General features: G+C 49.5%; 1 protein-coding gene across 20 annotated transcripts in view; it reads right to left on the reverse strand.

Moving 5' to 3' along the window:
* The window catches only part of MEGF11 (multiple EGF like domains 11), a 391,832-nt gene that overhangs the window by 298,583 nt on the left and 75,476 nt on the right, over positions 1-17,773 (reverse strand). For 3 of the 20 annotated variants that reach the window (XM_069595453.1, XM_069595451.1, XM_069595464.1), the window contains exon 2: positions 14,037-14,160. The exons of the other annotated variants lie outside the window; for them this stretch is intronic. In XM_069595453.1, coding sequence (XP_069451554.1) covers positions 14,037-14,055 — 19 coding nt within the window. In that variant the 5' untranslated portion in view covers positions 14,056-14,160. The remainder of the gene's footprint in view (positions 1-14,036; positions 14,161-17,773) is intronic. 20 annotated transcript variants of the gene reach the window in all.

Here is a 17,773-nt window from a genome sequence, read left to right on the forward strand (position 1 = left end):
AACTATTAGCCATGAAGTGAAGGGACTGGATGCCATGATCTTAGTTTTCTGAATGTTGAGTTTTTTTGTTTTTTTTTAATTTTTATTTTTACTTCATTTTACTTTACAATAGTGTATTGGTTTTGCCATACATTGACATGAATCCACCACGGGTGTACATGCGTTCCCAAACATGAACCCCCCTCCCACCTCTCTTGAATGTTGAGTTTTAAGCCAACTTTTCCCCTACTTCTTAAGGGATATGCTTTAAATGAGCGTGCTGCCCCACTCTCTTCACACGGGTCAAATCACATGCCATTAGAGGCTGAAATCCAAGTGAAAAAGGCCAGACAAGCTGGGATCCACTCGGGGTGGGAGGCCAGGCTGAGGAGCCCTGAGATAGCCTCTCTGAGGAAGGGTCTAGAGGGCTGAAGGTGTAGACACTTGGAAGGACATATGCCCATCCATTGCTGGTTCTAGGAATACGGCTCTCACATTAGAAATGTGAGGTGTTTGTGGGGTGTGGAAGGGAGACCCAAGAGGGAAAGGATATATGTACACATATAGCTGATTCACTTCACTGGACAGCAGACTCTAACAGAACATTGAAGACAATTATACCCTAAAAAAAGAAGAAGAAATAAAGAAGGAATCACCATGGTGTGCCACGAGGCATTATGCTGAGCGTGAGTGCCAGATGGCGGGCTTGCAGTGTGACTGCATTTAGATGAGGTCAACAACAAGTAAAGCTAAGATGTGGCAACAGCAACAAAAAGGCAGGGTTACCTCTGGGAAGAGAGATGGTATTGACCAGGAAGGGGATTGAGCAACCTTGCAGGCAGACAAAATGCTCTGTATCGTGAGCTGGGTGGGACTCACACAGCTGTATCCATTTGTAAAAATTCACTGAACTGTGCACTTCAGATGTATGCATTTGACTGTTTATGTGATACCTCAATAGAAAAGGGAAAAAAAAGGGGAAACACTTTTTAAAAGGAAAGGGGGGAAAAAAGAAAGACATGATCAAATCACTTCTTGGGTGGAGGTTAAGTTCAAAAGTTATCATGTGAGGGAAACATCGCCTATAGTCAAAATTGCCTGTGCAAATCACTTAAATCACTTCTGAAGATGTATTCATATGGGTGCATACAACCCTGTAAGCTAACGCTGAGACACTCTAATGATTGAGAAACACTAGGTTTGACAAAGGCTAAAATAAAGGGAACACTGAGGCACGGGTCTGTCTTCACAGTAACTGCCACACTCGTGTTGGGGAGCAGGGAAGGACAGGAGAAACCGAGAGCGCTCTGCCCACCCATCCAGGCTTGTTCCATTCTGCTTTAATATTAAGCCACTACAACATGCTTCATTATACAGTACTGACTTGTTTTTTATAGGGAGAATTAAATGAGCTGGGTTCTAGCGGAGAAGTTAAACACGGCAATTACTCTACCATTAGGTTCCTTCATGGAGAAGGCAGTGGCACCCCACTCCAGTGCTCTTGCCTGGAAAATCCCATGGGCGGAGGAGCCTGGTGGGCTGCAGTCCATGGGGTCGCGAAGAGTCGGATACGACTGAGCGACTTCACTTTCACTTTTCACTTTCATGCATTGGAGAAGGAAATGGCAACCCACTCCAGTGTTCTTGCCTGGAGAATCCCAGGGACGGGGGAGCCTGGTGGGCTGCCGTCTATGGGGTCGCGCAGAGTTGGACACGACTGAAAAGACGTAGCAGCAGCAGCAGGTTCCTTCGGTTCAGCACCAAAGAAAAGAAAAAAGATGAAAACACTTGGAAGAAGGATCCCAGCTTGAGAGAAGAAGAAATTTGTGACCCGAAGTAGGGGAGTTCTCCAAAGATGGATGGGTTGGTAGGTAGTGAGTTCCCTGTTGGCATAAGGAATGCATAGGCTGACCATTCGTCAGACCAGGTGACCCTGGTCATTACCGGCTCTTCCCAGCCTGCAGCTTCCGAGCTGGCCAGACCTCCTGACTCCCTGTCCAGGGCACATCCCCTCCGCTCACAGCTGCCTTGACAGTGAGATGTGGAGTTGGAGAGAGGAGCCTGTCAGCAACTCCAGGTGGCTGTCCTAATAGAGGATTGCTCTGCCGCCTCTGAGGATTTACAGTTTCCCTCCTGAGTTATGGGAAGGTGGGCGGAGCCTATAAAAAAGAGCCGTCCAGGCTGTGCTGTGCGCGGGGCATCAATCAGCGACAGCCTGACCACTGGAGCAGAGTGAAGATCAGTCTGCTGATTTCTCACCTGTAAATCCTCCCTCCCTGCACAGCAGGAGCTGATGTGTCATATTTAAGAAGAGCTTGTGCCACAGTTTTAATTCCAGGTATGTATGTTGGTGGGTGGGTTGGGGGATAGCGAGAGGGAGGAGGAAGCTGTCCTAAATGTCAGGACGGCAGCTGGCCTCATCTCCCACCAGAGGCCCCAAACCCACCTTCTTCCAGTCCATCCCTAAGCAAATGGTGCTGGGTGAGTGGACAAAAAAGCACAGTACACCTGGGAGCAGGACCATTGGCCTGGGTGGGGGACCCATTGCAGCCTGAAAGAGGCAAAAAACACTAAGGTGAAGCCATCACTTACTCCACCTACTACTGGAGGTTGGGAGTCAACACCCTTCCTACGTCTTCAGCTGTAGTACCAGTAAGGACTGAGGTAGGAGGATAATAGATGGACAGAGAAGGGCCAGACTTCCCTGGACCCAGAGCTGAATTTCACAACTCTGTGGGCACCTATCATATTCAACACCAATGTAAGTGAAATGGTGCAGTGCGCAGCCTGGATAGCTGTACCTGGCAGTCCTGCTGGATGGACCCACATCAGAGGTCTTTCTTCTTGAGAATGAGATAATGGAGAGAACAGTATACCAAGAATTAGGGGACCTGGCTTCAAGTATAAGCTTCATCTATGACTTACTGAAGGCCCTGAGCTGGTGGCTCACTTCTCCGAGCCTTATCTTCCTCACCTGTAAAATGGGAACAATAATTCCTATCCCGCTGGATCTTTCTCACCAGGTCTAGCATGTCTCCTCTGGGCTTTGTGGAGTTCTGGACAGAAAGCCACTTCTTCTATAGATGACCCTTCCAGTATCCATTCAGACCCTAATCCCAGTTGCTAAGCAGCCTTTAAAAATTACCATCCTGCCTTTCTAGGGCTGCACCTTTCTGGGACAGAACCTACAAGAGCTGACAGGATTTATAGCCATGCATAAGGTGCTCCATAATTTCTGAACTAAAAAGCAGTACATTTGTTTGACAACTAGAAAGAACATTTGAAATTGGAACTGTCCCAGAAACCCAGGGCCATCTGTTTGCTGATCCCAGGCAGGTGACTGCAGCTGCCAACAGCTGTGCCCACCGGGGGCGGGGCGGGGGGGGGGGCGCGGTTGGGGACAGGAGGTGAAATAGAATCCAGGCTTTCCTGGCAGAACTCTGCCTCCAAATGGCTGGGCAACACCAGGAGTGCCAGTCACCCATTCTGAGCATGTGCAGGCTTATCCTCTCAAACTACAGCAACACCACTGCCCTTCCCCTCCCAGCACTTTAGAAATAATATTCTCCCCCAAAGTCATCTTTTAAAAATTAAAAAAAAAAAAGAATTTAGGCTTAGTTGTTGAGAAAAATAAACTGAAAGGAGGTGGGTGGCACAGGCACCTAGACTTGACATCTGATAGATGAAGACTTGAATCCCACCCCCACCCACCCTAAACTCCTGTGGTCTCAGGCAGATGCTGTAAACCTCCTGAGCTTCAGGCCTGAGGCCAGTGCCATGAGGTGGTACGATCCCTTTGCAGGGCAGTGCAGAGTGCAGAGAGTAGGTCAAGTTCCTGGCGTAAGGTGGGGGTCCAGAGGGCGTCTGACCTTTTCCTAAAGCTTCAGACCACTTTCCTTATGAGATGAGGGGCAGTGTTTACTTCCCAGGTAGGTAAAGGGAACGAGTCCCCAAAGCCAGCACTGGAGAAAAGGGAGCACTTTTTAAACTCTCTGTCCTCCCCCTGTCCTGCGACCTCTGTCCTCCCCCAGCTCATTCTACTTCTCCTTTGGTCCTCCTGACCCCTGAAGCCCTCCCAGGGCCACCCTCTGCCCTTCTCTTCTTCTCCATTTCCTCTCCTTTTCCTTCTCACCTGTGTCCTCATCTCCCAGACTCAGGGCAGCTGGGGGATTTACCGGGACTTAACAGGGAAAGGACAGGAAGAAAAGCTCCTGGCTCCCTGTGAGGTCCTGAGTCAGGACGCTGAGAAAGTGTAGGGGGGCACTAAGAAGATGAAAGGAGTGGTCTCCCTCCATCCACCCTCCATGCCCTGCTGGCCCAGAGACCCTGGCCCAGGCTCGGCTCTGATGCAGAACAGCCACAGACTCCTACACTGCACAGAAGACACGACCAGGATACAAGATGCTCTCAGCAAAGTTGCTCCAGGTGCCAGGGCTGGCCTTGCCTGGCAGAGCAAGACAAGGATGCCACGAAGTCCCTCTAGCTCTCCATGCATCACTTCCTGAGTGATTTGGCACACCACAGCCTTTTTAAAACACCATCAGTACAGTGACAACACCCAGAATTATAACAGCAGGGCCCTTGCCTCTGAGTTCCAGATCCACATCACCAACTGCCTGCTTGACATCTTTCCCTGGATGGCAGACAGGCTTCTCAAATTCAACATGAACAAAACGGAACTTGGTCCCCCCTTGCCCTCTGCTCCCCCTGCCCTAGCGTTTGCCACCATGAGGAGGACACCATCATTCTCACGGATGCTAGCGTTACACTGATTCCGCTCCATCAGCAATCCTGCTGGCTCTCTCTCAAGTGTATGTGCAATTCCACTACCGCTCCCAGCCGGATCCCCACACCAGCATCTCTCACTTGCAGAAGCTTCCTCGACGGACTCCTGTGTCCCTCATTCAGTCTATTCTCCACCCAGCAGCCAGAAAGAGTTTTTAAAAATACAAATCGGTTCACACCACTCTGCTGTTTAAAACCCGCCAGAGTCTTCCATTTATAATCTGAATGAAATCCAAATTCCTTCCTAGCATACGAGGCCTTCCATGATTTGGTCCCTGCCCATCTTTCTGGTTTCATCTCATATCATGCCCACCTTGTTCTCCCTGCCCCAGACTGCTACACCTTCCTTTTGTCCCTCCAAGCAAGCCAGGCTCATTCCTACCTCAGGGCCTTTCCAGTCCTTTCTGCCTGGAATATCTCTGAAATATCATTTCTCATAGTTTGGAATGAAACCCATTAATCCCAATTAACCTGCTGTGAACCCACATTACTTGCTGGTTTGCCCATAATTATTCATCCATAATAATAGCTAAAGTAAATTTTGGCGGTCTCAGCGAACACTGACATCTCCTTTGGGAAAACTTTCAAAGATGCCATGTCCTTGGTTCCTTATCTCAAGCTTCCCTTCCCTGTTTTGTTTCATTTTAATTTTTGTAGTTAAGTCTTGAGAAGAAAGCATCCCAGCCCAGAATAACTCCACCCCAACATCAGGTTATTGGATGAGATTCTGACAGTGCTGTCCCATACCTCCTATCTGCAGGTGTTGGAACAGAAGCCAGACGGACAGCACTTGGACCATAAGGATAAGTCACACACAGATAATTTTTGCAATTAGTCAGTCCTTCTTCAGGTTCCCTTTTTTCCTGCTGTCCTGGGAGCTGGGCTCCACAAGTCCACAGAAAGCATAAATCCTGGGCATGACTTATTTTGGGTCATCAGATGTAATTTACTAAGAGACTGTCTGCCAAAAAAAATCCAGTAGGAAACCTACATTGTCATTCTAACTTAAATGTGGCTCCTTTTGGTCATCTTTCTACCTAAAAAGCTGTATTAAAGACGCAGTGTCCCTAAAACCACACAATAATAACAGCTGTAGTAAGGCTTGAGTCAAGAACTGGGGTAGGCAATGGCGGAGGGGGAAGATGGAGTAAAAACTGAGAGGGGAAGAGCTCTGAGATAATGCCTCCTTCCTGAAGCCCTTCAGTCTCTGGGGGATTTCGGTCCAGGAGGGGAAAGCTCTCAGATTCCTGCATTCGGCAAAGGAGATGAGCTAAACAGGCAGTGGGTGGGGTGGGGTGGGGAGAATCATGAGCAAGACACTAACAACAGGCTTTATTTAGGGTCACTCTTCCCTTAAGAGAGCAGGGTCTCTCAAAGGGAACACCTAGATGGTGGACATTCTGAGCTGAATCAACGCAGTGGTTTCAGTGGCTCAGGTCCCACTGAACTAGTGGTTCACCTTTCCAGAAGGATGGTCTCTGGGCACACTGTTCAGCTTCCCGGGGCTTCAGGCTCCTGACTGTAAAATGCAGATCAAACCTTTCTTGCAAAGTGAGCTGAGTTGTGAGGATAACATGAGAATTTTTTTAAGCACCCTGTAGCTGGTGGCAGTGTTAGTTGCTCAGTCACGTCCAACTCTTTGCAACCCCACGGACTACAGCCCATGAGCCTCCTCTGTCCATGGGATTCTTCAGGCAAGAAAACTGGAGTGGGTAGCTATTCCTTTCTCTAGGGGATCTTCCCCACCCAGTGACTGAACCCAGGTCTCCAGCATGGCAGGCGAATTCTTTACCATCTGAGCCACCAGGGAATCCTGAAGTTTGTGAAATGTTAGGCAAATAGAAGGGATTCTGATTCTTATCCCTGATGGAATGAAAGGGGGCGGCCAGGGAGGCTCTGAAAGCCTTTGCAGCTAATACTCTGACCTGCCATCTGCTCTCTGGGTGGCCTGCTACCATCCCCACCTCCCACCACAAGAAGGGCCCTCAGCTGACTGCTGCCACCTGTCTAGGAGGTTAGAAACTCCCCTTTCTGGGACTTTGCTGGTGGCTCAGACGGTAAAGCGTCCGCCTACAATGTGGGAGACCTGGGTTCGATCCCTTGGCTGGGAAGATCTTCTGCAGAAGGCAATGGCAACCCAATCCAGTACTCTTGCCTGGAAAATCCCATGGATGGAGGAGCCTGGAAGGGTATAGTCCACGGGGTCTCAAAGAGTCAGACACGACTGAGCGACTAAACTTTCACTTTCCTGACAGTCAGCAACTGACAGATACAAAAGACCCACTCTGAGCAGGAGATCACTCTGAGTTCTGGTTCAGGCTCCAGAACCCTCTTCTTTACTGGAGGCCATGTCCTTACTCGGCTCCTTTCCCTTCCCCTCCCTCCGTCCCTCCCCACCCCCACCAGTGTTCTGAATCCCTGCCACAGCCTCTGCTTCCTGCTGCTGCTGCTGCTAAGTCCCTTCAGTCGTGTCCGACTCTGTGTGACCCCATAGACGGCAGCCCACCAGGCTCCCCGGTCCCTGGGATTCTCCAGGCAAGAACACTGGAGTGGGTTGCCATGTCCTTCTCCACTCTGCTTCCTGAGGAAGCCACTGAAGACGCCCTTCAAAGAAAGGGCCTCTTGGGCGCCTGTGGCTGCTGTGGGGTCATCGAGACCAGGGTGCTGAGGGAGGCCATGGTAAAGGACGGGGGAGGGGGCCCCCGGGAGCCAGTGTTTCTGCCCGACCCGCTGTGCCAGAGAGAAGTCCAGAAAACACCAAAGGAGCAGAAAAGCCGGGGCTGGGAGCAGGGCTGGGCTCCCTCCAAGATGGAGGGCAAGCAAGGCCCTGCCTCTGGACCCTGGTCCTGCTCCCATAATGCTGGGGCTGATGTAAGATGGTGACAAAGCCCCTCACCATGAAGCCCCCCGAGATTCTAAGGATGAAGAGGACTGTGGGTCCCTTATTCGAAATCCGTCATTCGACTGTGGGTCTGCCCAAGATACAGAGACCCTAACCCTACACTGCCCAGTACTTCGCACAGGGTGGGGGTCCCAGGAGAAGGGGATGGAGAGGAGGGAGAGGGAGGGCGGTGCTGGGTTGTCCTGGGTCACCAAGTCTCAGGCAGGAAATTCTCTCTAGTGAGGCCCCTTTCCTAACCTAGGAAGAAGACCACGCTGACTTCCTCCACCCACCGGGCTCCCCAGACCCAACCTGGGGGCGCCCCCAGCCCAACCCGCCCTGCTCTCTGGGAGGGTCGGGACCTACCGTTCACTACCCTTTCCTCATCCATTCCTTCCCTGCGCCCCGGCCCGCCTTGTCACACTCTCGTCAATAGCTCCTCTCACAAGGTCGTCATTACCCACTAATTGTCCAAAGTTTCATTCCCTCATCCTTCTTGGTTAAGGATTGATTTAAGGAATGAGTTCAATATCCCTGCCGTCTCCAAGTGCTTATTAATTCCCGGCGCCTCCAGCTCCCCGTGCGGAGCCCGCTCACCCCGCGCCGCTTCGCCCCTCGCTGATTGGTAAAGCCCCGGCTTTTAGGCCCGCAGGATGGGAGGCCTAATGTGCACTAATCTATCATTACTTCACGCGGCTGGCAGAGTGACGGATGGCGGGGACGGCGGGGGAGGCAGAGGGCCCTCCGCCCCCTTCCAGGACAGGCTGCAGTGGAAGTTTGCCCTGCCGCGGGAGGATGACTGGTACCTTTACGGAGCCGAGCAGGGGAGGCCCTGTCCCCAGGAGCAGAGACCCAGGACGCCAGCGGAAATCAACAGACGCCTGTCCCTCGCCCTGCCTCCCTCGGACAGCCTCTCCCAGCGGCCGCACTGTACGTTCCCTCATGGGCTGGATGTGGCCCATTCCCTCCCCAGACTATCCTGTGGTCTGGGAGGCCAACTTGCCGCCATGGCGTCCACGAGCAACCTGTCCCAGCAGCAAATGGGAGGGAAGAGAGTGAGGTCGGTGATTACTTGACTCTCCTTTTCTCTCTCCTAATACTGCCTTCCTCTATCCTTCAGGTCCAGGGCTGGAAACAGCCCCTGCTCTCACTCTCTGGGGGGTGGGGACACTGCATATCTCTCATGCAGGGTCCCTATACTCTGCCCCCACCTTTGCAATATCTCTTTTCTGCTGGACCCTGACCAATATACCTCATTTTGCCAATGAAGAGACTGAGGCTCAGAGAGGATCAGGGCTTGCTGTTAGTCACCCAATGAATGTATGGCAGGGCTGCCTGCAGAACTCATGTCTTCTGACCATGTCTAACAAGATTTGCCCACCTGCCCATTCTGTCTACTCAGTTTTGATCCTTAGGTTCGGTGTGCTGCCTAACCACAGTGCACATCTGGGGAGGGGAGGGGTGGGAATCCTGGGAGGAACCTGTCACAGAAGGTAATATCAGCTCAAATGTTCCCCCTTCTCGGCACCTTCCAGACGCTGGGGCAGCGCCCGCAGAGGTGCTCCGTGCTGGGACACTGTTTCCTCCAGTCTTTATGCTTGCCCACTCAGGACACAGTGCATCTCCCAAAATGCCAAACTTCTGGCCATGTCTACCACAATCAAACCCCAAATAGATTAGGGGTCCAAAATTTCACCAAAGGACTCTCTTTTTACAAAAGCCCTTCTTTACAAAAAATGATTATTTAGTTAGTAAATTTCTATTCCAGCTTCTCCGGTGGGCCAGGAACTACTGTAGGCACTGGAGTTAGACTAGTGAAGGATGTAAACAGCCAATTGTAACTAACAGTGGAATAAAATAAGGTCTACCAAGCTGAGGGCCAATGCCTGATTCTCTCCCCTGCTCAACCCCCCCAGGAATGAGGCAGTGGGGTCCAGAGAGACCACACCAAACCCTGTGAGCTGTTCAGGAATGGTCCAACCCTCCTTCTCAGCGAGACCCACAGGAAAGCCCCCTGGCCACCTACCTGCAGAGATCACCCTTGGACCATTTGCCACAAGTCAACAGCCCATCCCAGCAGATGAAGGCAGTATTCCCTTCAATTACCAGAGGTCTCTCCTCCAAAGCTGTTGTCCTCCAGGGGGCTGGCCACGCCCCCTCCTTTTGTCTGAGACACATGCACTCACATGTGCTGTCTCCCCAAGAAAGGATCCTCCCTCCAGGCTTCAGGACATTTGGTGATGGGTCGCCTGCTCAGGGCTTTTTGCTCTATTCTTGGCAACTCATTCTATTCCAGAGGGATTGGGAACTTAAGGAAACTGCCAAGTCCACATTTACCTGGCCCAAATCCAAAAGTCATCAGCAGATCCTGCGTCCATTGCCACCTGGAGGTGGAATAGGCAGTCACCCAAAAAGTCTCACCCAAAAGGCAGAGTGAAGCCAAAGACTGGAAATGCGCTGGGGAGAGAGGACTAGGGTTGCTCTATTACAGACCTTTGGGAACAGCCCCATCCCACCCCTTCCAAGAGGAGAATGAAGCATGGATGCAGGGCCTAGTCAAGAAAAAACTGGCCCTGGTGAACTGAGGCATGGTCCCTGGGAAAACCTCTGGGCTAGGGATCAAGAGAGCTGAATCTTTGCCCAAGCCTGCCACTGAGTCCTTCCCCGACCTGGCCTCTTCTGTAGAAGGCCGGGTTGGATCAGATGAACCCTAGTGCTCTAAATGATATGATTCTGTGCAATTTTTTAGAGAAAGGGAAGAACAGTGGCCTAAACCCTGATACTCTATAATCTGGAAAACCAGAGTTATATCCTTCCTGAAACCCAGCCCAGCCCCACCCGTGGACCTGTCTCTGCTATTAGAAGATGCTGCTCCTAGGAGCTGTCCCAGCTCCTCTCAAAAGGACTCAAAGCCCCTCTTCCCAGCAGGTGCTTCCTTTCCTAGCCTCCGCTCCATTCCCCAGGCCACCCTCCTTCAAGCCTGAATATCTATAACTGCACTAGTCAACCGAGCAGCCACATGTGTCTATTTAAGCTAGTTTTCATTAATCAAAGGCAAGTAAAATGTAAAACTCAGGTCCTCAGTCACACAAGCCACATTTCACGTCCTCAGTTGCTACACAGACTAGCGGCTACCATATTGGAAAGTGTCGATATAAAACATTTCCATCACTGTGGAAGGTTCTTTTGGACAACAGTGGTCTAAAAATTAACCTTTGTTTTCACAAAGGGCTTCCTCTGGCTTCCCTAATTTCTTCCTGCTGCAAAGTCAGCCCATGTTCTCTAGCCTTCTGCTCTGGGGAGGATCCTAGGTGGTTTTAGAATGGACCTTGGCCACAAGCGACCAAGGAGCGGTGGTTCCTATCTGCCTGAGAGGTAGCCCTAGATACTTGGGTCACCCATGGAAGCATCTGAGGGGAGGACAGTCAGTTCAACAATCATCCGGTACCTGAGAGAAGTTACTCAATATTCATGAGGATTCCTTAGCCAGTCACCTCCTTCTTCCCCATTTGATACGTCCCTTGCTAATACCCCTGTTCAAAGATGCTAAACCTTGAAAAGAGGCAGAGGAGAAGGAGCCAGAGAGTATTTTCGGAGTCCCATGATTTGAGAGATTTCTGCTGATGTGAGTAAAGAAGCTTAGAAAATGCCAGAGAAAGACCATCCCTGGTGTTGTCTCCATGTTTCCGGTGCAGGGGCACAGGCTCAATCCCTGATCTGGGACCTAAGATCCTGTATGCCATGTGGTGCTGCAAAAAAACAGGGAGAAAAACAAAAGAAAACCCCCAAGATCATTTTAGGGTTCTCCTCTTTCCAGAAACTTTTCATGTACATGGCTGCAAAAATCCCCACAAGGGGTTAAAAGCCAAGAAAATACGTTCTCTGATAGCACAGAAGTCTGGGAGGATTCGGGGTTGGGTAGCAGGATCCAGAGAGTTAAATGGGTTATCCAGAAATTACAAGAGCTTTTAAAAGTAGAAAACATATGTCAAGCCTATAGTGTATAGACAGTAACTATTTTTGACTGAATACTTTTGTGTTTAATTTTGCGGTGACGATCTCCTTTACATCACGTATTCAGCAGCCACTCTTCCCCTTGCTTAACATGCACAGTCATCTTTCTCCTCCTATGTCATATATTCAGTAATTCCTCTCCTTTAGTTCCAGGGGTGGTGAGATGAGAGGAATGTCACTTTTTAAATTGGTAACAGCTGTGTTTTTGTTTTTTCAATTTCACCTGGACCAATGCCTTGTAAATAGCTCGAGATCCAAAAAAGCAACATGGGGGTGGGGTCTCAGTTTGTCCCGATCCCCAGCTCGGCAGCCTTTTTGAGGCCTTTTCTCTGAGGATGAGATGTGCCTCAGGAACCTACTGCTACTGCTGCTACTGCTAAGCTGCTTCAGTCGTGTCCGACTCTGTGCGACCCCATAGACGGTAGCCCACCAGGCTCCCCTGTCCCTGGGATTCTCCAGGCAAGAACACTGGAGTGGGTTGCCATTTCCTTCTCCAATGCATGAAAGTGAGAAGTGAAACTGAAGTCGCTCTGTCGTGTCCGACTCTCAGCGACCCCATGGACTGCAGCCCACCAGGTTCCTCCGTCCATGGGATTTTCCAGGCAAGAGTACTGGAGTGGGGTGCCATCAGGAACCTAAGAGACCACAAAAGGGAGTGTTGAGCAACTGTGAAGGCCCATCCCAGTCAGTGGAGGACATCTGGCCGCCACAGGAAAATAGGCTCTTGTGTGGGGCGGGTTCCACCAGGGTCTATTTAGTTTACTGTGGACTCTGTTCATATCCGTGAGCACTTGTGTCTGAATTCCCAGATGCTGACTCTGCTTCCCCTCAGATGTACAAGAGTGGAAGGCAGTCAGGATAGCAAGACCTGGGTGAGGAAGCCAGGCACTGAGAACATACAAATTGAAGGAGGCCCTGCCTCTCTCAGGTGCCAACCCTACACTCACAGACCGTGAGAGCCAGGGTCTCCTTAAATTTTTCAGCCCTAGGTGCCTTGACTGCCTCACCTGGGTCCTGGCTCTTCAGAAAGCCTTACAGATCTGAGAATCAGAATCAGGAGAGGGAGAGAGACAGGAGGTAGGGGAGATTCAGCACCATGAAGAACAAGTGACTCAGGAAGGGAGTTCATTAAAATGCTTCAAGGGACTCCAAACTGCAAGAGTGTTTTTTTTTTAAAGAGAGGAATTTAGCAAGAAATCAATCAACACACATGCTGATAACTTGTTCCATGACAAAAAAGAAACAAAAACCCCATCAATTTCTCAGCCTTTGGGTAGCCGGTGTCTACTGCCACTAATTAATTTTCTAGAACTTTCACTCTCCAGATATCACAAAACATGGTTAATCTGTCAGCCCCAGGAGGCACTGCCAGCACCTGCTTCAGGGGGAGTTGGTGGTTTTGGAACCTGTGCCACATGAGGAGGTGGGGCACAGAGGTGCCCGGAGCAAGCTCAGGCTCCCTCTTCTGTGACATCCATGCAGCACCTGCTCCACTGAGAAGCAGCGTGCCAGAAGGTAGGACAGTGTGTGCAGCAGCACAAACCTCCCTGCCTCATTTTCCCCAAAAGCAAAATAAAGAGATTGCATGCAGTTGGTTTCAATTATATTCAACCTGAATTCATGTTACCCTGATGGGCACTCAGGCCATGTGCTCTCGACTAATCTGTTTCTGCCCACTTCCTTGGCTGCCCTTGCACAGTGCCTCTGTCTTCACACAAACACACCCAATAAAATTCTGGAGGATTGCCCTGCAGCCTCCTCCTCTCAGGGCTCCAGCCTGTCTCCCATCACCAAACCAGGGAGCAGCCCCTGGAGGCCTCACTACAGGGGCCTATGACCTAGAAACCTTGCTCTGACAGTCCCTTCTTCCTGCCAACCGTACAAGCTCACTGACATCTCCCCCAAACGAACAGAAAAGAACATGAGACCTGATCCTGTAAAGTTAGCTCCATGGTTGAAAACTCCAGATTAAAACCTCAGATAGGGGACTTATCTGGTGGTCCTGTGGCTAAGACTCCACGCTCACAGTGCAAGGGGCACAGGTTTGATGCTTAGTCAAGGAACTAAGATCTCACATGCCACGCAGCCAAAAAAAAAAAAAACAAACAAACAAAAATAAAACCTCATCTAGTGAAAGGCCTAGAACATTTCCCAAGATTCCAGAGCAGATCAGTAGGTGGGGAAGTGCCCGGAAGCACCCTGGGTTGATCCCTGAGATTTGGCTCACCTTCCTGGGGAGGTAACTGAGGGGAGGCAGACATTCCAGGTATTCCCTTCTCAGAGCACAGGAACCCCACACACAACCCCCTCCATAAACCCCAAGCAGTGGGGTAGGGGTGCTTTTCTCCTTCACAGTGACCCAGGAGCCCTCACTCACCCCACAGGGAGGAGGTCATGGTCTCATCCTCCTCTTCAACTTGGCTTGTAGTTTCCCTTTGTATTCATTTATTTTTGTCTGTTTCCTCAAACAGTATGTGCCTAGAATGAATCCCAGGCGCTCTCTGGCAGGAAAAAAAAAAAAGGAGCACAGAGGGGAAATGTGAGAGCAGTAATCCATTGTAACACTTTAGGGGAAACTGCAAGCAATTTCCATTCTATTGATCCTCCCCGGGCATCAAAGCCACACTGAGTTTATTTGGAAAATTAAATTCTGGAGCATGTAGCATGAGGGGACTCTAGTTAAGTTGTCTAGCTCTACGGCCACAATTTAATTACGATCTTGCTCTGACTGACCACTTAAATACAGTAGCGGGCCAGGACACCACGGAGGCGCCCAGGTCCAAGCCCAGTTTGGGGGCCTTTGAATGTGGCCCCACGCCCACCCATCTGCAGCAGAAGAGCCGGGGAATCTCAATTACCCTCAGTCGACGACATCTCAGCACCTTCAGGCTATTGCTTATTTACATTTTAACCTAGGCGATTTTTTAACTGGATATCTTCATTAAAACATAAACATGTGCTAAATCAGTCTCATTTGTGGCATTTATGCCTTTCTCCAAAGTAAGATTTTGATCTTAACAAACACTGTTTCATTAGGAACAAAGTGATGTATATTACAGACTAACTGGAAGCAAGGAATCAAAGTCTAACTCCAGAGTTGCCTGCAGTTCTCAGGCTCTGGAGGTTCACCAACAAGTAAAATGGCTACACAACTGCTTGCACACTCACACACACACACACACACACACACACCAAAACCCATGTACATTAGAGGACCTACTATTCACCAGTTCTTGATTTAGTCACTTAAAGCTGGGGTCCCCACACTCCTGGATCTACTGCCTTATGATTGAGGTGGAATTGACGTAATAACAATAGATATAAAGTGCACAATAGATGTAATGCTCTTGAAGCATCCTGAAATTATCCCCCTCCCTCAGTCCATGAAATATCTTGGGGACCACTGACTTAAACGACTTTTCGGTATTTTCTATAATCTTCTCCTATCATCCCAGTTTCATGAATACTGGGATGCAAGATGACAGTCTCACACTGTTGATAATCACTACACTGTTTTCATTTTCTTAATCTCATCTGTGAAAACTTGGTCCAGCCCAGCACAAATCCACATGCCACCCTTGGGAACCACTAGCATAGACTGATTTTTCTTAAGTAATTTTTTATTTAGAGGTGACGCTAGGAAACAGGTGTGATCTCTGCTTGCTTCCCATCAGCCCAGGTAACTGGGAGCAGAGCTCACTTTCATAGCAGTCCAGAGGAACAAACCTCCTGGTCTTTGGGTTCCTTCAGCGCTGACCTGTGTATTGTTAGTCGCTCAGTGTCCTGACTCCTTGCGACCCCATGGACTGTAGCCCACCAGACTCCTCTGTCTGTGGAACTCTCCAGGCAAGAATACTGGAGTGAGTTGCCAGTCCCTTCTCCAGGGGATCTTCCCAATCCAAGACTGAACCCATGTCTCCTGCATTACAGGTGAATTCTTTACTATCTAAGCCACCAGCACTGACCTATTTGCCCATAAATGAGGCAGAGTTCCCCCAAAGTTCTCTTGGGTAACCAGCCAGGCCTTCTGCCTTAAGCCTCACAAAACCGGCAGGCAGCCTGGCATGTTACAGAATCCTACATGACAGTTGCTGAATGTCATTGAAAAGTCATTGAGTGGTCCCCTTATCCACAGAAGAACCCTGCCCCTAGATGCTCCCAGCCTCCTCTTCTGCAAGGATGTCTCTCTCAGGATACTAGCATGTAGAATAGGGAGGGAAGTAAAGTCTTCCAATGACCCCAGAGCCAAAGGTAAATAGACTTCTCCCCTCGCCTCCCTCCACCACGTGCTTACTCCACAGACTCACTGGCCCTGCGATTCCTTTGGAAGAAGTGACTTTTCCTGCCTATTGTTGGCACCAGGGGTAAGAATGAGTGGCAGCCAGAGGCACCGTGCTTGATCCACCAGGCCCCACCAGAAGGAACGTCAGCAGTATTTGAGAAGCTGACCAGCTCCCCTGAGAACAAAACTGTCATTAAGCCAAGAGGGAGATCATTACCTGATCTATAAATGATTACACAGGAGTAGGAACTGTCACTCCCTTCTGAGGAGTTTGCAGAATCGGGATTTTAAACAGAGCTGCAAACTGGTACAACACTCAGCTCCCTGGAGCAGGTGGTGTATTATTCACAGGGAAAAAAAAAAATCAAAAGTTAAGGCACTTCGTGAGCTCAGGGGAAAAGAGAAGGTCTTAGGGACTCTGACTATCAAAGGATTTCAGACTATCATCAATGTCAGCCAGAAACTTAACTCAAAGGAGAACAACTATTCAGATCTTCTGCCTGACAGTTTGGAGACCCACAACTGGCTGTCTTTCCACCAGCAAAATAAGTGACTGGAATCAGAGCTGCAGGCAACTGGGGTCATTCAGTCAAAGACACTCCTTTTTCAAAGATGGAGACTCAGGTTCAAGCTACAAAAGTGAAGCTATTTGCGGTAGAGGGGAGCTGGAGACATCTCACGGGCCCCTCATCCATCACTGGGAGAATGGATAAGTAACAGGTGGAAAAAACACACGGAGAACTCAGCATCAGTAAGAAACCAAGTACTGAAGGCACCTAGAGCGATACGGTGGGTCCTTAAACATGGTGTGGAGTGAGAAAAGTTGGGAATGGAAGGAGGTTTGTAGCACAATAAAATGTATGTAATTTCAAGTCACATACTCACACAGAATGACACTACATATTTTACCAGGACACAGGCAGATTTTATAACATATTCCAACCACATTAGAGTGGGTGGCTACAGGAGAGAATGAGAGGGAAGATGGGAGGAGAAAATACACAGAGGCCACATGAAGCATGATGATGACAATGAGCTATTATATTAACTGAGTGTAATTAATGCAGCTCAACTTCTTACACCTGCAGTCCACAAAGAAAATAAACAGACTGAGGACCAGAGAGCATCAGACAGTGCTTCTCAAACTGTAACATGCAGACCAGTGTCCTGTGTGTGTGCACGCTCAGTCGCTCAGTCAGGTCCACCTCTTGCAACTCCATGAACTGTAGCCCGCCAGGCTCCTCTGTCCATGGGATTTTCCAGGCAAGAACACTGGAGTGGGTTGCCATGCCCTCCTCCAGGGGAACTTTGTGACCGAGGGATGGAAACCATGTCTCCTGAATTAGCAGGTAGATTCTTCACCAGAGTCCTGAGGATCTTGTTAAAATTCAGGTTCTGAGCAAGTAGGGTTGTGGTGGGGCCTGGGGTTCTGCCTTGATAACAAGCTCCAGGTGATGAAGAGGTTGCAGGTCCTTAGACCCCAATTTGAGCTGCCAGGGCTTAGGAGATTCACTTAAGATAAAAAATGAGCAGCAAAGTCCAAGGAAGAACCTACATGCCCAATATGGATACATTTCAAGGTAGTTATGCTCATGAAAGAGGACAGGCAAAAAAGAGTACATTATCATAATGTATGCTTCCATTTATATAAACTTCTAGAACATGCATACTCATCCATAATGAAGAAAGACAGCTCTGTAACCACAGAGCTGGGACATGGGCCTGGGGGATGGATGAGTCACAAAGGAAACATTTTGGGATAATGAATATATTGACTATCCTGATTGTGGTGATGGGTTTTTCAGATGTATACGTATGTCAAACCATCAAAT

The sequence above is a fragment of the Ovis canadensis genome, chromosome 7 (assembly GCF_042477335.2).
Source record: "Ovis canadensis isolate MfBH-ARS-UI-01 breed Bighorn chromosome 7, ARS-UI_OviCan_v2, whole genome shotgun sequence".
NCBI lineage: Eukaryota > Metazoa > Chordata > Mammalia > Artiodactyla > Bovidae > Ovis > Ovis canadensis.